At 27.9% G+C, this 22,984-nt stretch overlaps 1 protein-coding gene across 9 annotated transcripts; it reads right to left on the bottom strand.

Moving 5' to 3' along the window:
* Window positions 1-349: 349 nt before the first annotated feature.
* LOC145184032 (uncharacterized) lies at window positions 350-18,657 on the bottom strand. Of its 9 annotated transcripts, none has more exons than XM_090092656.1 (19): window positions 17,755-18,657; window positions 16,341-16,505; window positions 15,841-16,014; window positions 13,372-13,458; window positions 13,005-13,196; window positions 12,685-12,756; window positions 12,427-12,589; window positions 11,896-12,001; window positions 11,669-11,801; window positions 11,412-11,487; window positions 10,460-10,522; window positions 6,986-7,048; window positions 6,614-6,816; window positions 6,206-6,293; window positions 5,535-5,764; window positions 2,147-3,817; window positions 1,960-2,031; window positions 1,119-1,193; window positions 350-451 (listed from the first exon to the last, which is right to left on the bottom strand). In XM_090092656.1, exons 1-19 carry the CDS (start codon window positions 18,436-18,438, stop codon window positions 365-367), a joined length of 4,404 nt encoding a protein of 1,467 aa, XP_089948782.1. In that variant the 5' UTR covers window positions 18,439-18,657; the 3' UTR covers window positions 350-364. The 9 variants fall into 9 exon arrangements, 8 of the variants coding, with proteins under 8 accessions (XP_089948782.1, XP_089948783.1, XP_089948784.1 ...); XM_090092657.1 differs by having other exon boundaries at window positions 5,550-5,764; XM_090092658.1 differs by lacking the exon at window positions 13,372-13,458.
* Window positions 18,658-22,984: the final 4,327 nt, after the last annotated feature.

Genomic DNA, 22,984 nt, shown 5'->3' with positions numbered 1-22,984 from the left:
ATCGATATGAGAAGTTTCAATTTATTACAAGTTAAAAAAAAATTACGAATATATAACAAATACTTTTTAAATTAATATAACTTAAATATCTTTTGTAAATACCTATTAAATAAATATGTAAGAAACTTAAATATCTTTTGTAAATACAAAACATGCTGATACCACTATAAAAAAATCACGAAAATCAAAACTCTCGAAAAAACCGACGTCTACAAAACAAAGAAAGGATTTTATTTAATAAAATCAAAATATTTCATGGATATTTAATATTGTTAGAAAATAACACTCAGCTAAGTTTAGAGGTCAAGGATTTATATCTAACCAATAACTACGGAATAAAAATTATAACTTTTCAGTAAAAAAATTATTTTCCTTTTAGACGAGATAAAATTTTTTTGCTTTTCTTGAAAATTGATTTCTTTTTTTTCATCTTTGGAGAATCCGTTGCCAACTGAAACAAAGAAGATTATCAGATCGATCATTTTCAATTGTAAAATAGACGTAGTAGATTAATGTCAATACCCTCTCCCCCCCCCCCCCCTGCACTTTAATGATAACTTACACAGTTCAAAAAATACAAATCAATTTCATAAAGAAAACTGCCGCCCATCAATTGTACAGCGAATCACTTTTCAAGTAAATGGCCTTTCAAGTAAGTAAAAGTATTACTTTCAACAATAAATTGTAAGACTTACAATTTATTGTTGAAAGTAATACTTTTACTTACTTGAAAAGCCATTTACTTGAAAAGAGATTCGCTGTACAATTGATGGGCGGCAGTTTTCTTATCGAAACTGATTTGTATTTTTTATTTTACTTTTAGTAAATTTATTTCCGAAATTCTTAAATCAACGAAATGTATGAGTTAGTTGAGCCAGATATCAACTTAAGCAAGAAAATGGTCAACTACTAGCAATAAATTTCCTACTGCGATCTTTACTGGTGCTTTTAATCAAACCAAAAGCCAGAGCGACACGTTTTCTCAATTATATAAAAATAATAATATTAATAAAATTTAAAATTTTTTCAAACATATAACATTTGAACATCGAAATGTCATTAAAAGCTGATTACTGATTTGTAAAATATTTCATTAAAGCTGTGATAAAAGAACATACATTTGAAATATCTTTATCCGTGGCTTCGCGGACGAAGTTTGAAGGAATAAGCCCATTTCTACCATTGATTGAGCCCTATGAATCATATTATTATTATTATTATTAATATAACTATTATTATTACTATTATTATTATTATTATTATTATTATTATTATTATTATCATTATTATTATTATTATTATTATTACTATTATTATTATTATTATTATTATTATTATTATTATTATTATTATTATTATTATTATTATTATTATTATTATTATTATTATTATTATTATTATTATTATTATTATTATTATTATTATTATTATTATTATTATTATTATTATTATTATTATTATTATTATTACTATTATTACTATTATTATTATTATTATTACTATTATCATCATCATCATCATCATCATCATCATCATCATCATCATCATCATCATCATCATCATCATCATCATCATCATCATCATCATCATCATCATCATCATCATCATCATCATCATCATCATCATCATCATCATCATCATCATCATCATCATCATCATCATCATCATCATCATCATCATCATCATCATCATCATCCTCATCCTCATCCTCATCCTCATCCTCATCCTCATCCTCATCATCCTCATCCTCATCCTCATCCTCATCCTCATCCTCATCCTCCTCCTCCTCCTCCTCCTCCTCCTCCTCCTCATCATCATCATCATCATCATCATCATCATCATCATCATCATCATCATCATCATCATCATCATTGTTGTTATTCTAATTAAAATTCAAAAGCTTGACTTTTAGTAAAAACTATTAGATCTAAAATATAAAAATATCAAAGATTGACTTACATTATAAAACCCATCCTCATCCATATCTCCATATACATAAGCAATTTCGTCTGCTTGGAATGCAAGTTCAACCTATCAATATAAATTTTTTAGAAAAAGATTTTACATTAAAAACTCTAACGATACTTTTTCTTTTTGATAAATTTATGAATTGTTGGTTGGGCATAAAACATTAAAAATTTCTAACCTCAGAATCAACATTTGGAGAGCTCATATTTGGATCATACGGAAATAACGTGATCATCATTTTTCGCGTCTTTAAGTAACTCTCTGGTTGGGATAGACTTGGCGTACTAGCGGATAATCTGCCTATAGCATATCCTTGCGATAAATCGGTAACACTTTTACTTGTTAAAGAATTCTCTTTCGGATCTTTTTTAAATACAAAAGTTTCTTCATCGCATTTTAAATCACGAAAATTCTTCAAAAAGCTGTTGTTATTCAATCCAACTTCTTTTACCATGTTACTAGGAACTAAGCCTTGAACATTGTTCAGCTCTCCAAAATAAAAACCATCTTCATCCATGTTTCCAAAAATCTGAATCAAATCACCTTCTTCAAAACCAAGTTCCTCAGAAGCACAATCAACATTAGGAGACATAGTTATTGGGTCATAATTGTATAAAGCTATAAACATACGAACAGCATCTTTTTCCTTTAGAGCACAATCTTCTAATATAGGGGATGATTTAAGGTTTTTAACTGCTGATTCGGTGAAGTAGCTTTCTAAAATTTCAGTATGGTTATTTAACTTTTCAAGTGACTTGTCTAAATTATTCAAAGATTTCTGTATACTTTTTGAGTTGGTCTGCTCAAGAGTAGCAGGTAAATTATGACTGACAAGCTCCTTATCGTCTACAAGAGACTCTATAGGATAGGTGTCTTCCTCTTGGTCATAGAGACTTGTCTGGTAGTTAATGGGTACTTTTGGAAGAATGAGAGAATCTGAATTGTCAACTATACCGAGAGAATAAAATGTGGCAGATTGAGGCTTGATGGTGGACTCAACAATACTATTCAAAGGGCTTTCATTAAATTTATCTTCAATTTTGTTTTTCTCAATGCTGCTCAAAGGGGATTCAATAAATTTATCTTCAATTTTATTTTTATCCATGCTGCCACTCTTGTCATCTAATGCTTTTGAAAATTCCTCAATAATATCTACATCATTAAAATCAAGCGATCTTCTGGCAGAATGTGGTCTTTTTTCGGAAGGGTATTTCCAAGGAAGAGCATCATTTTTCTCAATTACAATCATGGGAGATAAAACCTGTGAACTACTTTCAAAAATATTTTTTTCATCAATGGTATCCCCATCAGATATATTTTTACTAACTTGTTGTTCATTTTTAGATTTATTTAACTTAGTTTTTTTCTGTAATTTATCAAAATCATCAAATGGCAATTCAGGATAATCATCAATTAAATCCTTTTCATTTTTAAAAATTACATCCTGAGAAACACTCTTAACTTCAAAAGAAAATGTTTTATTATGATTTTCATCAACAAATGTTTCATTTCTCAGTTCCATAGAAGCTAATTTTGTTGAAAAATCTTTGGATTCAGTGGAATGAGATAAACTGAACTCACTTTTCATAACTTTAGTTACTACCTCTTTATGTAATTCTTCAGGTCTGTTTTCAACAGAATCAATTTCCATCACCTTATCATCTAAAGAGAAAGAATCTGTGCTTCTTAAACTTGATAACAATGATTCAGTTTCTTCTTCAATAGTGGATAGTTCATTGCTTGAAACCACAAGACGGTCTTCATATTCTATGATGTCCGTAGTTATTTTGTTGTTTGAAATAAGATTAATGCAACTTGCTGAACCATTAATTTGATCATCCACCTTGCTCTAAAATATGAAATATTTATAACATATATGTGTATTATATGTGTGTGTGTATTTATATATAGATACACTACCATCCATAATTATTTGAAATAATAGAAGTTTTTAAAAAAATTATCTTTTATTAAAAATCTTATATTTCTTTCTTTTTTAATTTTGCAACATTTGTAAATCATAGTAATATAAATGTAAAAAGAAAATTTGAGTAAAAAACTACTGAAAAAAAAAATCATAAATCTAACAATTATTCGTATTATATTTGAAAAGAACGAATTTTGATAATAATTATTAATAAATAATTGTAAGTTTGTTATTTAAGTTTAAAATCAAAAATTCTTAGAAAACAAGAATTTCAAAGAATATACAATTGGCAATATTTAGATTGCAACAAAAAAAATATTCAATGGGACAAAGTGCAAAAAAATTTTAAATTTCTACTTCAACAATGTGATTGACAGTGTGGTCAATTGGAAATAATCAGGATATCAACTATTTTCTCTACTACTGAAGACAGAAGAGTTGCTACCACTAGTTAACTATTATAATAATATATAGATAAACTATTAACTGCCCCAGTTGAAAATATGATGAATAGTTACCAAGAAGATCCATTATCTGTGAAAACAGTGAAGAAGTGTAACTGTAAAACATGGTGGAAACAGTGTCATATTGTGTGGTTTTTTTCTTAATAATACCGGTGATATTGTTAAAATAGACAGAATAATGACAAAAGAAGTGTATTTGGAGATTTTAAAAAATCAGTCCATTCCTTCAGGTTTGGCAAGATTTTTTAAAATCCCCAAATACACATTCAGGAAAGTTGGAAAACCATTCATTTTTCAAGAAGATACAGACCAAAAGCACTCCTCAAAATATTGTAGTAATTATTTTAGGGGTTAGAAAATGATATACTAATTAAAAGAATTATTTAGCCTCCCCAATCACTCAATCTTTCCCATATTGAATTTTTATGGGATGAATTAAACAGAGATATCAAAAAAACTAATGCCCAAGAATGAAAAAGAGATGTGATAGAAACCAAAATGTGAAGAACATAAAATAGACTTTCATAAATTGGAAAACTTGCCATGCAGAAAGCCACAAACATTTAAAGCAATTATTCCCAGTAAAGGTAGCATAGATGAAAGCAAATTATAAATTAAATTAGTTAACAAATTAATTTATTCTTCATGTAACTTTAACTAATAGTAATAAAACATATGTGAATAATTATGATATGTATATATATGTATATATATGTATGTGTATATATATATATATATATATATATACACATACATATATATACATATATATATATATACCAAAATAATATTACAATACTTGCATAGTTTTTTAAGATTATTCATCAAAGCAAAATAATTGTTAATATTTTTAGATGATTTTGTAAAGGCATATTAATTATAAAAAAAAGTTTTTTTTAAATTAATTTTTTTAGTAAACACCATATATATCAGTGTATAAGTCAATCCAATGTATAACAATATATAACTATTCCAAATACAACTATTTTATTTAAGTTTTGATTTTAAAAAAAATGAGTCAGTATATAAGTTGGCAACTTTAAGTACATCTGAACCTTTTAAATTCATGACTTATACACATAGGGTAAATTTCTTTTAATAAATGCACTTATTTCAATAAATATATGAAAAGCAATTCTAAAAAATAGCATGAAATTAATCCAATAAAACTAAACTAAAATGCCACTGACTGCATTTACTATGTTCTGCCATCCATTCTCTGAAAATTTGCCATCACTTGATAATGTATCTTTATCTTCAACTGATATACTATTGTGAACTCTGATAAGTGATTCTGTATTCTTCACTAAATAATTGTTAGTTTCATTGTATTGCCTAAAACCATCTTCTTGAAAAGCATTCTTAAACTCACCAAGAGATGTTTGAGACATTTCTCTGGAAATATCTGTAAAAAATGGATTATTTATAAGATTAGTATAAATATTCTCATTTTTACTTATTACTATAACTGCTACAACAACTAAACAAACAACTAAACAAGCAAATAAACTAAACAACAACTCAACTCAACTAACTAACTACTACTATAGTAAAAATAACTAGGAGTTTCTGCTCTAATAATAAAAGTAATGATAACTAGGAGCTTCTGCTCTAAGGACTTTTTTTGTCTTTTCAACAAAAATTTAAATACTACAACAAAAAAAAATTTCTTTACAAAATCACAAAGAATTTAATTACATTGTTAAGTATTATAAAGTAATAATTAAATATTCAAATCTAAATCTGGTCCCATAGAGCTTTTCTTTCTATTTTAAACATTTTACCACATTGAGACTAATCTATACTTCAATGTTATTTTCATTGAATAAAAAAAATATTCAACTACCTTGATAATCACCAGCAGAAACAGTAGCAAGCAAAGGATCTGACTTCTTACCATCAACCATCAATGTTGAAACACTAACCCGACATAACTGAGAAAAAACTATGCAATAAATGTTAATGTCAAAACTTTCATCACAAGAAAACTTTCATCTTGTGCTTTGATTGAGCATGTTACTGTTGAAGAATAGTGATGTATGTACGCAGTAAAAGTCTTGTACTTGAAGTAAGATGTTGTTGTTGAGCTTTGTATGTAATTGTGCACAAAAACACCTAAGATGTGTCATTGTAAAATATTTTTATTACACATGAATCTATTACTTGCAACAAAAACACGTTTCTCTTCTGCCAAAAAAAAAAAAAAAAACAGGCTAAAAAAAATTACAAAAAAATAAGAGGGAAATTTTAAAACCTTTGAGTCAACATTAGAAACTAATGCTTTTGTTCTAAAAGCACCCAAAACAGTTTGCTTAAAAATCCCATTAACATAAATTGAGTATCCTTTGACTATTTTCATATCAGTGATATTTAAGGGAAGTGACCATGCCACTACCATACAGTTATCTAAATATCTTTCAATATGAACTTTTGTAGGAGGAGAATCTTGGAACTCATCTGAAGAAAAGAACATTTAAAATAAATTTTTTAGTGAATAACCCATAAAATTATTGATTACATTGTAAGCTTACCATTAAAAATGATGCAACCAATCAATAGAAAATAAAAGCAATTTAACACAAAAATTGCTATAATTTTAGAATAGCTTAAAATACAGAAGTTTTACCAGTATTTTCTGCAGTTTCATCTCTAACAGTGGAGATACAAAAGCTCTTCATAAGATACTCCTCTAAATTAAATATAAGTGAAAGAATTGATACTTTTTAATATCTAACTTATAAAGTTAATCTTTATAGCAAGTTAATCTGTAAGCAACCTTTGTTAAAACTAATAACTAACTTTTTTTTCAATTGGGTTTTGTAACTGGAATATGTAAATCCCAAAATTTGTTAATGTTTATTAGTTTTGGCTGTTCAATCATAACTGATCAACTTAGTTTTGAAAAATTTTTTTTACAAAAAGATCAACTTAGTTAGAAATTTCAAAATGGAAACTACAGATATCTAAAGTATCAAGTTTAGTTCATGTGAGTTTACACACAACTCAACTTATAAATTTTTAGGAGCATCAAAAACTAAAGTTTATAAATTTAAAAAATGTTTCAGCACAAAAGATCCTTCTTGCACACTCTAGTGAATAAAAAAAACAGTTGTTAGTTAGAAGTTACTGAGAAGCTAAAAAAAATCTTGAGAGAAAATTCAAAAAAAAAATCTTGAGCCTCTGCTCTCCATAAGTTTAAGCCACTAGGCCTCCAAGCCCCTGACATTTCAGTCAAAAAGCAGGCCAAAAGTACAAAAAAAAAAATTTTTTTTTTCAATTTAGATTTAAAACTTATAATTTATTTACTGGTATTTACTGATTTATATTTAACTATGATAAGTTGACTTTTAGAAGTTTACATTATAAATTGACTTTGACAGGGCTCTACATTTTTGTTGATAAAAGTTGATGGTAACCATGTGATGGCAAAGAATTTACAGTTGCTTTTGGTGACAAGGTCTTGCAAGTTCTAAGAGCTCACAAGTGCAGGGCCAAAAACGATTTTCTTTAGTGGATGTTCTGTTTAGTGGATGAGCCTGATGTTTGCATGGCACTCAAAATCAGACATTTTGTGTAGTCTGTTACACAATCATCAATGAAACTAAGTGCAATAAGCTCCTCTGACAAATACTCTAAATGTTCAATATTAGAGCCTGCTTGATTCCACTACTTGTATTTGCTTGTATAATTTCTTGATAAGTTCAAGATAAATATGGGGAGCCAATAGAGTTCATAATGCTGTAAACCATCCCTTGGTGTAGAACACCATCAGCAATAACTGTGGTTATTGACAAAAAAATAACATAAAATATAATAATAAAAAAAGACAAAATTTTAAAATATAATTCTTCTCTGTTTTTTTCTAAACTTTTCTTCTCAAATGAAAGCTTTATCAATTTGTATTAATTTGTTTGTTTTCTATAAAAAAAACTTAATAAAAATGTTAATAATAACAAGTTTAGTTACAATAAATTACAATTTTTATGTGATTTTGAGATACACACTAAAGCCGATATAATGAAACAATACAGCAATACAGCCGATATAATGAAACACTTGAACAGCATCCCCATTAAGTCGACCAAAAGAAAGTATCCTCAAGCAGACTCTTCCCCAAACTGAGAAAAGATGTGTGAAAGAAATACAATGAACAATTATTTTGTTGGATTCCTAATTCGCCATATTACCTACCACCCCAAACCTTTTTTCCAAGGGACGATTTTTGCCGAATAATGGAGCTATGTGAGGAAGCTAATTCTAAGTAAAACAAGATCCTGTTTATAACAATAAAACCACCTAAAACCATTAACTAATATTTTACACAGCAACGAATAAAAAATGAAAAGATGCCAACGCCCAGAGAGTTATAACCAATATAAAAAGGGAGATACGAAACAGAAAAGAGAGTCCATCAGAAACAAAGGGGGTTGGTTAGTCGAGGGATATACAAAAAAGAGGAGATACGAAAGGAGGAAATACAAGACAGAACTTCAATTATTATGAAGACAAGAGTTGATACAGAGCTTTAGGTTCTATGAAAAATAAGTAGACCGGAGTTTTGATGTTATAAAAGAAGTTTAGAAGAAATAGTTTTTATATAATTTAAAGTGGAGAGATTTTTATTAAGGATTACGGTATATTAAAGGAAAAGGATAGTTATTATTAAAGTTTAAACAAAATTTGTGCATAAAGAAAAGTATGCGTGTTAACAAGAATAAGTCAGAGTGCTACCATTACATAGAACAAAGAGGCTTCCCGATACACCTTTAACCCAAACCTCCTAACCTATACAAAACACTAAAACCCCATCCCCGCTCCCCTAAATATATAAGAAGAAATGTTCTAAAAGACCCGCCTCACATTATACTTTTTCTAGAGCTAACCCACAGATTAGTTATTGTAAGCTTATAAGTAGCTTTTTTAAAAACCATGAAAAATGTATTTATTTAAATCCAGTAAGAAACTTTTTGCTTATAAAAAACATTGACATATATTGGGAATTCAGCAGGACATTAAGAAACTGCTGCTGATTCTTAGAGCTGAAAAGATTAAGGAATAGCTTGGTCTATGGCAAAGTGGAAGAAAGTGTCTTTAGTGATGAAAGTCATTTGAAGTAATAAAGAGGAATAGTAAACATCTATTGAAAAGATTTGAATTTGAAAAGTATATCAGTCCCATTATTGTACAAGAATCGCAAAGTTAATAAATTATTGGTATTTTGTGCTTTAATGGATTATGTGTGTTTTATTGGTATAATTATATCTATTATAGGTGTGTATTATATCTATAAAGGTCAAATCAATAAAAAAATACAATTACATAGAAAATACTAGAGAATGCATTATTGAATTCAAAAGAACCTTTTTGGGCTCAGATGGACAAAAATTAGTAAAAGTAATTAGTAAGTTGAATACATTAGCCTAAAATAAAAACTAGAAACTGTTTGGAAAACAGTTTCAAACTAAATTTGTAAATATCGTGTAAAATTGATGTAATGGCTTACAAAAATAAGCCATTTGAAATTTTGCTCTTTTATGTTATATTGCGCCTATTACCTTTTCTTCTAAATCAACCTATCAAAAATTTTAAATAAAAAAAATCAAGCCAATATCTCATTTTAAAATTCATTGAACAAATTATAAGATATTACCTGCCAGGCTTTAGTACAGGGCATTAAGGCCTGGGAAATAATAAAGCCCACCCATTAAAATATGGTTTACTGTATCTGTTATGATTAATTATTCATTTTGTTGAACTATAAACTAATAAAATGTTTAATTTTAGGAACTTAAATATTAGGACAGAGAGTGAACTTAAAAATATGAACTGAACTAGTAAAATCTACCTAATCTAAATCTATTTATAGATTTAGTTTAAAAATAACATTGAAATTTTAAAGTTAAAGGTATAAAAGAAAAAAATGGTTTTAGCTGGGTTTTAGTAATTAGGCTGGGCCATGTACCTTTAGCAAAAAAATTTAATGCAGTTCATTTTTTAAAAGCACTATATATTGAGTCTGAAATACAACAATTTTGCTAAATATTTTAATAAAGTAATTTTGCTAAATATTTTAAGTAATTTTCAAACTAAAAACTTTTACCTGAGAGAGGATCATCTTTAACCAGATCTACTTTCTCATCAAGTGGTATATTTATTATGTCATCTGGAATTAGTTTAAGTTTGATATTAAATAGAGTTTAAATAGCAGCTGATCACCAAATAAATATAAAATTGATTCAACTTAGACAATAGAAAAAGGTTTAAAAAGCAGCTTTTATAAAGTAAAAATGTTTTTAAAGTATGTATTTCTTTACAAAAAAACTGGTTTATTGCTTAGTTGAAAATTTATTTTGTTAAGGTTTGATGTTATCTGCCATTGCTTCATTTACAAGAAGATCAATACTATTGTACTGCTAGAACTTCATAAGTAATTATTGTAAGAATTTATTAAACTTATGCTGAGATGTTTACAGTTATGTAAGCTTATACCTAGTTCTACCATAAATACTGTTACTCAAATACAGTAAAATCAAATCTTTGAACTTTTATTTGGATAATCAACACTATTGTGGTATTGTTACAATCAGTTAATCACTGAATGTTGAAAACTAAACATAGAATGGGATGATTATCATTTGGAGAAATCAAAGTAACCATTGATGAAAGCAGTGTCCAACTTTTTAATGGATGTTGTGTGTATTGCTATTGATGATCTGCCATAATTTTTAAAGATCTGTGTGAAGGCAAAAGGATAGAAATTTCAATAAGACATTTATTTTCATTTAATATGTGTGTAAGTGCAACAAAATAAAAAATGATTTGTAAAGTGCAATCCTTTACATAGTCCAAAAAATTTGTAATACTAACAGGACTGGCAAGAAATTTTAGGAAAATTATAAGTTTGTACCACAAAAACATCATAATTGTAAGTTAATATTTTAAGAAAACTTCTTGATTTTATATTGTGAGAATTTCATAAATTTATTATTAAAACTTTTTTCTGTTGTCCAAAACTCATCTTTAATGATTGTGAAACAATAAAAAATTCATACCATTAACTTTTTCAATCAAATTAGATGGTACTAATCCTCGCTCACCAGACTTCAATTCTGCTAGGTAAAAGCCATCCTGGATATGATTGAATAATTTGATACAAGAATCACAAACAGAAAAGGTAATGAAGATTTTTTTAAATTTAATGAACAAAATAAATACAAAAAATATGTAAAAAATCTCATACCATACAGCATAATACATTTTAGAACAAAATAGCAAAATAACATTTGAAAAAAAAAGTTTTTAACAAAACCTCATCCATATCTCCATAAACATACACTTTTTCCCCTTTGCACAAAGGCAGCTCCAAATCAAAATTTTCATTCCGAGAATAGACAGATGGATCATAAGTGTAATTTGAAACAAACATATTGAAATCTTTTACACTAAACAAAATTATATATAATTGCTTACAATTTAAAACTCTATTAGACAAAATTAAAGTTAAATTAAGTTTATAAAACAATTGAAAAAAGATACCCCTGAAGGTTTTCATCAAAATAAGTTTTAGGAGAGAACTTGCTAATACTTTGAAAAGTAGGTAGTATTTTTGTTGAATCCAAAAATTTCTGTTTGCAGGAATAATCTAAAAACAACAAGAATGCTAAGACTATAAAGAAACTTAGCATTTGATGATTGTTGGATCATCTTGCTATTGTTCTTAAGCAAGAATGTAAACATTTGCTTCTTGGAGCAAGGATATGAATTAAATAAACAACTTCAGAAAAATGTTTTATTTATTCATTACATATTGTTAACACTTTAAAATTGATTTGTAGTAGTTAATTAAGAGCAATTACATTCAAATTTTCTGGTTTAGAAAGAAAACATGAAAAAATAAAAGTAAACTGCAAAAAAGTTATTTAACATAAAAAACTTCATCAGAAAATTACATAACATCTACTTAAACACAGAACCAAATTCATTCAAGTTTGTAAAATATAAATATAAATATAAATAAATAAACAAAAAATATATATATAAATAAACAAAAATATAAATAAAGGATACTTGGATAATTTTGACCAGAGCTGTGGGGCAAAAAACATTCAGTTTGTGTACAAATACTGATTCCTTGTGAATTTAAGTGATTCTGAATATGACTTTCCTTTTGTTTTACGTGATCACAACCATTATTTATATCAGTGAATTTTATGTAGCTGCCAGTTGAAACCTTAAAAAAAAAAACATTAATAATCAACTTGTTTACCAAAGTATACTATATAAAACACTATTGTTAACATATCTCTATTTCAAACATAACCTTACCAAAAGATTACATTGCAACTCTTTATCTTCTTTAACAAATTTTGTATTTTTCATTTTCAACAAATTGGATTCCTGAAAATGTAGTTTAATACTCATTTCAAAAGTTTCTTTCAAGTCTCGGAAAGTTATATGTGTTTTAAAATTATAGATAAGCACTTATACATGGAAATGTAACAAAAGTTACAAATAAGCGCTGTTACATGAAAGTTCCTATATGAAAATTTCCATGTAAATCAAATTACATGAAATTTTTATGTAGAAAAACTACTTCTAATTTTTTTAACAAACTTTCAAAAAACAAATAGAAATCAAAATATTACCATCTCAAAGTTTTTTTCTTTCTCATACTTTAATTGTTCTTTCATGTTACTTAATTCAATTTGAACCAATTTTTCTTCCTTGGGCGTACTTAAAGAAAGAGTTTTTTTAAAGCTTTCTAATTCTTTTGCAATTGAAATGTTGATCTGTCTTAAGCTTTCTACTTCAAGCTGTAAAGGCTTTATTTCATTACACTGAAAAGAAAATTGCAAGCAAATAACCTTAACAAACATTCTGCTCAGATAAATTAGATATTTAATATAATTTAAGTAATAAAAAAGAGCTGTTAAAAAAACTATAACTCAAAGTTTTTTATTGGATTCTTGCTAGAAAATCGCAGCTATATAAATAGACTTTGCTGTAACTTACTGAAGAATTCAATAATTGTCTTTCAAGACGTAAACGTTCCTTTTCAGCAAACTGAAGAGCCTTTTCATTTTCAACAAATTTACTTTGCTACAGTAAACAAATTCAAGATTAATAAAAAATTACCCAAGAGCTAATTTGCTAAAAAATTCTAACTTCATCATGTGAAATATGCATATGTAAGAATGTAGAGTACATTTAACTTCTAATCAAATTTATACAAACTATGTATACACATATAAATCAAAGCTTAAGATAAAAGTAAATTCTAGACTAGGAGAAAAAATTTAACTTGTTAAACTCAATTCTTAATTTACGTAGTACAATAGACAAATTCAGACTTAAACATAAGCAATCATTACTTATTGCAGTGAAATTTACTTTAAGAGGCTGAATTGAGTAAAGTGTTTATGTTATAGAAACTGTGGGTTTTGCTGGGAGTTCAGTTTTGAAGTTCTTCTAATGAATTCCAATTTGAACCAAAAATCATCCATTAAAAAAACAGAAAAGATTTAAAAGTTTCAGAAATAAACAAGTATTGCTCTAAAATAACTTGACATAAAGTTAAGAGCTCATCTTCAATATCAAATGCAGAAAAGCAAAACATTGATAATTGATCCTGTTGATAAAGGATCAACAGTCAAAATTTTCTCAGAATTTGTTAACAGTAGATAAGGCATTCAACAGAAGTAATAATTGTTGGGGGGAGGTGGCCCAAGAGTATCACCAGTGATAAAGACTCATGATTTCATGATACATGGTAGCCTCATGATTTCATGATACATGGAGCTGTCACCTCTGATAAAAAAAATCTTGTGTCCATATTGTTTTGTCATTAAATTTAGGGTTTGGCTTTAACCACAAAATCTACCTAGATGTTGTTTGTGTGGCCTTGGTTCAAGTCAATATACTCAGATAACAAGCTTTGGGAACAAGATGGTACTACAACTAATACAAGAGTGTAACTTCTTGTTATAAGCTAATTTGTATTAGATTAACATGGAAATCAGTAATGTACTATTTATTGTTTCAAAAAATGCTCTATTTATGCTATCATAAGTGGAAGTAAATGCACAATTTATACATTTACTTCACTAATATTCTAAAGGTCCAAATTTGTCTCCCAGATTCTGTACTTTTGAGCTCTATGTTCTAAACAAAGAATGTTACACATGTAAACCAGCAACCAATATGATAACATTAAGTTGTCTAAGTCAACTATTTTACCACTTTAGTATGTCATAATATGATGAATATGACATAAAATGATAAATATGGGATTCATTATATAAAAATAGAAGCAAACACTAATAAAAACTAGAGTTGAGCATTATACAGGTTCATTTTTTTTTTTTTTTTTCCCATTTGACAAGAAAATAAGGTATGATTGAGAACGATTAAAGAAATTTTAACAAAAATTTAATTGCTGAATTATATTACAATGCTAGCTATAGATTATACTGCTGTGTTTAGGATATAGGTTTAACTTTAATAAGTTGCAATAAATATACGACATCATTAAATTAATAACATTACTTACACCTTAGTTGTTAATTTATATTTTAAGCATAAAAGCTTCATTTTTTTTTAACAGGTTATCTTCATTTTGCTTTGCATAAATTGCAATAAACTCCATTTTAAAAAAATGATGAAATAATTGAAACCTACCTTTGGTGTAAATTTTTTCATCTTTTTTTTTTTAATGAAATAAATTAAAGAAGTAATTTTGATAAATTACTTCTTATTGGGTTGTGCTATTGTCAAAAGCTCTTTTTCCAAAAAATTCTTGTATGAAAAAAACTTTGAAACAATATGTAATTATTAGGTTTGTAAAAAACTTCTTTTGCGCTTTCATTAAATAGTTTAATTCATTACAATCCTCTGAACAAACACAACCATCTACAATATAATTATTAGGCAATGGGTCTTATCCTTAGAGAAGCTGCCTTGCTGCACTTCAAAGAATTTATGCATACCAGCTTTGAGCAAACATCATCAAAGCTCTTCTCAGACATGTGAAATTGCAGGCCACAGAAAAAGTGATAGTCAACTTAAATAAGTTAGTTACACTTCTCTCTTTTACTACTAAAAACGTTGAAGATGCTTAGAACATATCTGATAATGAAAATACAAAGGACAATCAAATTTCACTTCAAAATAATCTTAAAATATAATCAAAAATTTGGCCCGAAATAAAAATACAATTTATGAATTTAAAGCCATTGTTAAAGAATGATTTAAGCAGCCAAAATAAAAATTTTGAAATTTAGTTTAAAGCTTTTAAAGCTTTTAATTTAACCAGTTTTGAGTAAGTGGAGTAATTTTCAGTAGTCATTCTATTTTGAGCAAATATATAGTCCTAATGACTAATGAAAAGAATGAATGATGATCCTCTATTGTATAATGACAAATGAAATGATGATAAATCATTGAAGATGAGTTTTTTCTTTCATAATTTTAGCGAAAATCAACCTGTTTTGCTGTTTCTTCTAAGATTGATTGGTACTTTTTAATCTCATTATCTTTAAGCATAATGATTCGTGCATGATCAGCTAAATCCTTTGCACGCTGAATTCCAAATGTCTTTTTAATGTTAGAAATAAGTTTAGACTCTTCTTTTGATTTCTCAAGCTCAATTTTTTTCAACTAAAAAAATTTTAAAAATTGTCAAAATAAAAAATCCTAAAATTGTTATTTATTTTACGCAAAGAAAATTTTTTAGCTAGTTAAAGATAAAAAAAGCAATGAAAAATAAAACAAAAATACAAAAAACCAAATTATACTTGAGATGTAAAAGTATTTTAAAAAAATAAATATCTGCATTTGAAAAATTAAACAATTAAGATGACTTAGACAACATTTTTAGGAATTAGTTACATATATTTTATACAATTGAAAGATAATAAAATCATAGAGAAATTGGATTTAGCATTTCAACTTCTCTTTTAAGTAAGGTATAAGTAAATCATTACTGAATCATTCCAGGTGCTCTTTATTTGTTGAATTTGCTCTTCAAGTTTTTGAACTAAAGAATTGAGTTCAATGTTTCTGACAGTTAAATCTTTAATTTTTTTTTCTGCTTTGAATGTAGATGGACAAATATTCTGTAGTTCCAAGTGCAATGCATTTGCTCTTAACTAAAAAATGATTGAATATTAAATTACTTAAACTATTTATAAAGCAATATTTACCTCAGTTGTTAACATTTTAAAAATTATCAATTCAAAAAAGGTAAAATGTGAGGCTGGTGAGTAAAATTGAAAAGATTTTTTCTGTCATGGATATAATTCTAGAGACTGAATTTGATTATAGTTACTTTTATGTATAATTAATAAATTGATTATTGTACTGAGGTACGCTAGGCTTGGCTGCTTCTAGAAAGATAAAAACAAATTTTGAGTATGTATGAATTTTTTAAATAATATTTTTAGGAGAAACAAACTAGAGAAAAATGTTTTTTGCATTTCTTATGGTTGGCAATACAAAACATTTTTTCACAAAAAATTATTAGGAAAAATTTATTTTATATGGGGATGTTGTATATGATTGTAAATGAAATTTTATTTACATTAATAATTAATTGCAAAAGGTATAATGAAGGTACCTTCTTAAAGCACAAGTTGGTTAAAAATTTTATCATGCACTTAGTTTAACAAGCTTTATATGTTAAAATAAGTAAAATAAAACCCACTAAACCACATGTTTTTCCTTTAATTTTTAAAATTAAAATCAAAGCAAAAGTTCAAAGCAAAGTTTTAGTTTGAAATAAGAAATAATCGACTTGAAAGATACAACAGGAAAAAACATGTGTTTGATTTACTGATATTTTAACATTGTCTCTTTGAAAATATGTTCTTCTCTAATGGTATAGTTAAATCAGAATAATATCATCATATCAAAAAAATTAGCGTTAATAGTAATTGATAAATTATCTACACAGTATAACTCAACTATATTAACTTAAAGTGTTTTTACACAACAAAAGAGTAAAAAAATGACTTGTACAACCCATTATTATGCTCTAGCTTTAACAGAAAAGTTGTTTGGTTGGAATCTTAACTGAATTTATTTGGTTTGAAATAGACTAAGCAGAAGTAGAGGAAAACAACTGCAAAAAAGTTTGCTGACCACTCCTACTATCATATTTATGTAATTATCCATTAAAAATCACACACAAGAAGACTATCCAATAATTTTCCCAAAAATTTTATAATTACTTAAAGTCTAGTAAAATGAATACTCTAGAGATATATTAAATTGTGTGTTTGTGTGTGTGTGTGTGTGTGTGTGTGTGTGTGTGTGTGTGTGTGTGTGTGTGTGTGTGTGTGTGTGTGTGTGTGTGTGTGTGTGTGTGTGTGTGTGCATAAAACTAATTGTGCAACAAACCTCAGAGTATTCAATTACTGTAGATTTTTCAGGTAAAGCTCGATTTGTTTCATTTTTACTGCTATTAACTTGTGTTCTTTTTACTTGATTAACTTCAGATACACTCTTGGATTGCTCCCTCCTTGCTTCATAAAGAATATAATTCATTTCACGCTCATGATCCAGTTTCATTTTATTAATTATTTCATCTTTTTTATTAACTGATACAACATACATTTTCAGTAGTTCATTGCATTTTTGATTGCTATTTTTTAGTTCCTCAATATCCTTTTTTAAATCTTTTACAATACCATGCTTTGATTCTTCCTGAAACTTTCGAATTTTTTCATTTAAATTATATATTTCATAGTTTTTTTCATCAAGCAAAGTCTTTTTTAAAATTTTCATTTCCTCATCTTTATATCTAATGATTTGTCTGAACTCTAATTCTTTTTCTCTATTTATTTCTTCTCTTAGCAAGTCCTTTTCCACTTGACTTAACATTCTTATCATTGAAGCTTTGATTGTGTTAGCAGGAACATTTAACGTTGATACATTTGCTGGTGGCAATTGATTATCAATGTTCTTAATTATGTTTTTATTTTTAAAAGTTTCAGCTTTACCTATAAATTTATTTTCAGTTCCAGCTGTTCTATTCGATAGGCCTGAAGAAATTGAGGTGGTAGATGACGAAACTGTTGGCATTTTAAGCTGTTATTAACATGAATATTGAAGCATTTTTGGTTTAAAGCTAATAATTTTATGTTTTTAAGCTAAAATATATTTTACGAAACTACAATTTTGTAAAGTTTGATTTATAATATAAGCAATACCCGATTCCTTCAAAGAAATTCAGTATTTTTTTGGGTAATCCTTAAGTTAAGCTGTATAAAATATTTACGCTTTCAGCACGTACGGAGGAGTTTTTTTCATGAAATAAAACAAAAGAGAACTTTAAATTTACTATATTACACTTATTTATATGAGATGTAAAAAAGTTCTCTTTAAGTTATTAAGTTAAAGTTATCTAACTTTGAACTTATGAAATTGCAAATAATGAAAGTCTTTCTATTTATACTTTACAAATTTACATATAAACATCATAATAAAGTTTATAATTTAAAAAAGATTTAATATTATATTTTAAGAATCAAAGGTAAAAAAACTTGTTGTTGCAGTATTAATTTCATTAAAGAAATAAAATATTTCTACTTCTTTTTGATTATTTTTTATGAACTAAAAGAAAACTTAAGTTTTAAGTATTAGCAATTCATACTTAAATAAAATTAATACTAGACTTAGAAAAATGCCAAGTGGTAGGCCAAGTGCACCTTTTGGTTTAAATGCTTATTAAAATGCAGCCGATCCCTGCGGGCATACTAAAGCTTGGTTTCCAATAGTTGTAGGAATGGCGTACAACAGTTGCACAACAACTTTGTTTTATAATGGAAACATTTTCTAGTGTAAGTTGCACAACTTAACGTCGGTTGTACAACAAATTTTATGTTGTACAACAGTTTTTTGTTTTTTGTGCAAAACGCGCAGCTTTTTTTTTTAATGGAAACCACACAATAACTGTTGTACAACAATAAAGTTTACAAAACATCGCCATTGTGAGGAATTATTTTAACCTTCCCTGAGACACTAATGAGTCATTGCTTTCTTTATGAACTTGACAATATTTTTCCCATCTGACTGTGAATCATACAATTTACAAACTCAACTCCCCTTTTGCACAGTAGTACAACCGCCTCATTTTAACACATTGAATGCATTAAGACAAATTTGAAAATCCGATTAATGACAAAAGGTGTTCAAGTCTGTCAGGAGACATTTTTAAGTATCAATAAAAAAAAAAATTCCCTATCAAATAGCATCATTTTTTGCACCAAAGAACTAAACGCACCTTGCTTAACGAGTTTTTTAAATAGTTCTCTGACCCAAAACATATGCTTTTTTTTCTTTACGCTTTTTTGGCGTCTTAAAATTAAAAGTGTAACAAAAAGTCGATAATTTAGAGTGATATTTTTTTTTATGACGGCTATTTTTTGTTTGTTTACACTTTTTTTTTGAAAGATTTTTGCGCTAATTCAATCTAATGGAAACATTGCGTTGCACAACAATTTACCGCACAATTGATCAAACGAACGTTGTACGATTTTGGTGCGACATTTCTACAACTATTGGAAACCAAGCTTAACATTTCATCAACGTTTAGTAAAAGTTCGCCCGAAATGTTTAAATTTAATTTCGTTTTGATTTAGAACGTAAGTTATTCGAATGTTCCGTTTAAACCTTACCGAAACGTTAGTTTTAAACGCAATTTAAACTACATCTAAATGTACTTTTTAAACGCCCTACGAATGTAATAAATGAAACGATCGTTTTATAATAATTTTCAGTATTTAGTATAACACTCATACTAAATACTGAAAAGTAATAAGAAAACATCTGATTATACATTTATGCATTTAAAATTGTAATAGGACATGTCCAAATAAATTATTTTACAGGTTATATAAAACTTAACCAGCTTAACCATGGCCTACTTAAATACACGGCCTTCTTTCCTGCTTAAGTCGGAAAAAAAATAGAAGGCCAGTTTAAAAAACGTATATTCCGTCGGATGGACAAACTTTCTTAACATATTTTAATTATTGCGCTACAAATTTTAAATAAGTATATCCGGCATAAGATAAAAACTTCAGCGTTTTCTAAATCTTCACATCAACTAAACCTCATATACTTGATTGTAGCTTCATTTTATAAATAGATAGTAATTATGGTTAATAAATGCTGTGTTGTTGGTTGTACCTCCAATTATCTAGGTGGTGAAGTAGTTCCAGTTTTCAGTTTTCCAAAAGATGATGATTTAAGAAAGTTATGGATTAGATTTGTAAATAAAAATTTTTGGACCGTCACAAAATCATCTGTGATCTGTTTAAAACACTTTGAGAAAAAAATTAGTACATAAAGGAGCATCAGAAAAACGATTTCGTTTGCTGTATAACCTTAAGCCTGTCCCTACAATATACCCTGCTAGCATAGCAACTGCTTCTCTTCCAGTTATATCTGGACCAAGAAAATCACCAGCTAAAAGAATATTTCAAGAAGATGAATATCAGAAATTTTTACCAAAAGATATTACTAAAGATGTTGATTCCCTTTCAGCTGTTGATTCACCAACAGCATATTTATTTTCAAAATTTGATGATTGTGTTGTGTTCCATAAAATTATTCAAAATGAACTACACATACCTGAAGTTGCTGAGTCTATTCGTATTGACAAAAATTTACATGTCCAACTTTTTTATAAAAATTTTCCAGTTTCCTTACCGTCATGGTTCAGAGTAACCCATCAATGTATGTTAAAAAGAAGGAGTATGCTAGAAAATCTCAATTCACATTTTAGCACAGAAAAAGAAAAGTTGTCTTCTATTCTTGAGGAACTCAAAAGTCACCAAATAAAAAAACAAAACAAACTTATTCTTCAAATGTTTTTCAATTTCCATTGATGTTGCAGTACACTTCACTGCAAACTTATCATTTACTGCTGAAGGAATTCCCACTCCCATCTATATCACTTTTAGGCAAGCTTAAATCAGGTGAAATAGATTCTATGAAAGTTTTGAAGTTGCTGCATGAAAATGGGAGCTTATCGAAAGATCTTATAATAATTTTTGATGAAATGTATTTGCAACAATGTGCTGAATATTCTGGTGGCAATCTTATTGAGATTAGTGAGGAAAATGAATCTTGTAGAAGTCTCTTTCATGGTAGTTGGTTTGAAAGAAAATATCTCCTGTGTTGTCAAAGCAATTCCAATTGTAAAATTGAACAGTGACTGGTTAAAGTCTTAAATTCTTAACCTGATTCAATTTTTAATAAAAAATAATTTTAATGTTCGAGGTGTTGTTTGTGACAATCATGCTTCAAATGTTTCTTCTTTTACAAAATTACTTAATACACATGGTGAAAAAAAAGATGGTTTGTTTATTAATGTACTATCACACAAAGTTTACTTATTCTTTGACACAGTGCATCTGGTTAATATTTGAAACAACTTACTTAATAAAAAAAGATTAATTTTTCCAGAATTTAACTTTTCAGCTTTCAAAGATGAAATTCATGTTCAATCAGGAGTAATATCATGGAAAATATTTCATGATTTATTAGAAAAGAACAGTCTGTTGGATGCAAGTTTAAAAAAAAGCACCAAATATAAATAATAAAGTTGTCCATCCTGGAAAATGGAAGCAAAATGTCAGTGTTGCCTTAGGTATCTTACATGAAACTACAGCAGCAGCAATAATTTCATATTTTCCTGACCGTTTAGATATTGCATTGTTCCTAACTCTATTCAATAAATGGTGGACAAATACAAATTCAAAAAATCAGTTTTCTAATAATTGTCTTGGTAATGCTGCTATTATAAATGATAAAAAAACTGAGTTTTTTCGAGCTTTTGCTGACTGGTTAAACAAATGGAAAAAGGGGACGTCCATAAAGTACGTATGCAGTAAAACCAATGCTTTTGGACCCCCCCTCCCCCCTTGTACGCACTTGTACGCTTTTAACACCCCCTCCCCCTCTGCGTACGTACGCGTTATTTATTGAAAAGTATGAATGGTTTGATATGTTTTTAAAATATCGAGACGGTTCCATCGCTTTGTAACCATTCTCGCAGTACTCGTAGATGGCCGGAAATGGAATGAAACGTTGGGGGATGGTATTCAGTCAATTTGTTTCAAACGATGAACACCATAATTTGTCCTGGCATTTCTCAGTTTGTAGACAGTATCGCGATTGCTGGCAATGTTTCTCTGCCCAAACAGGATCAGGATTCGGCGGTTTATATGCTTTTCCAACTGGTACTGCCCGGCAATTAACAAGGTAACCGTCGATGACGGTTTTCTCCCAAACTTGTGGTAAAACGTCAGCCGCTTTTTGGAAATTTTCTACCTCCAGTTCTGTGATAAAGCATTTCCTCAGAATGACATGATTGATCCTTTAGACTTTTTTGCTTTCACTTTTAATTCGTTTACTTTTTTTTCATACAAAGACTGATCATATTTTACTATTTTCCACAACTCCTGTGCGTGCTGATACTGCTTTTGTTTTTCAAGTGTTGAATATGCTTTCTTATATAACTCAAGGAGTTGAAGATACTTTTTCTCGTTCCCAACAAATTCGTTCGACATCTTGGGAGTAAGCAGTTTTTTTTTTGTTGCAACGTTTTCAATTATTCGAT

Source organism: Hydra viridissima, unplaced genomic scaffold (assembly GCF_058129835.1).
Source record: "Hydra viridissima isolate aposymbiotic clone 2 unplaced genomic scaffold, HvirCarnegie_v1 scaffold_7, whole genome shotgun sequence".
Lineage (NCBI taxonomy): Eukaryota > Metazoa > Cnidaria > Hydrozoa > Anthoathecata > Hydridae > Hydra > Hydra viridissima.
Note: the sequence above shows the minus strand (reverse complement) of the source record. Positions and strands in the feature narration are given on the sequence as shown.

Coding starts and splice junctions, on each gene's coding strand:
- LOC145184032 (XM_090092656.1), bottom strand. CDS start 18,438: ATGCCAACAGTTTCGTCATCTACCACCTCAATTTCTTCAGGCCTATCG. Junction 12,002..12,426: donor CTCTGGTCAAAATTATCCAA/GTATCCTTTATT, acceptor TGTTGTTTTTAG/ATTATTCCTGCAAACAGAAA. Junction 7,049..10,459: donor TAAAGATGATCCTCTCTCAG/GTAAAAGTTTTT, acceptor TATTTAATTTAG/AGGAGTATCTTATGAAGAGC.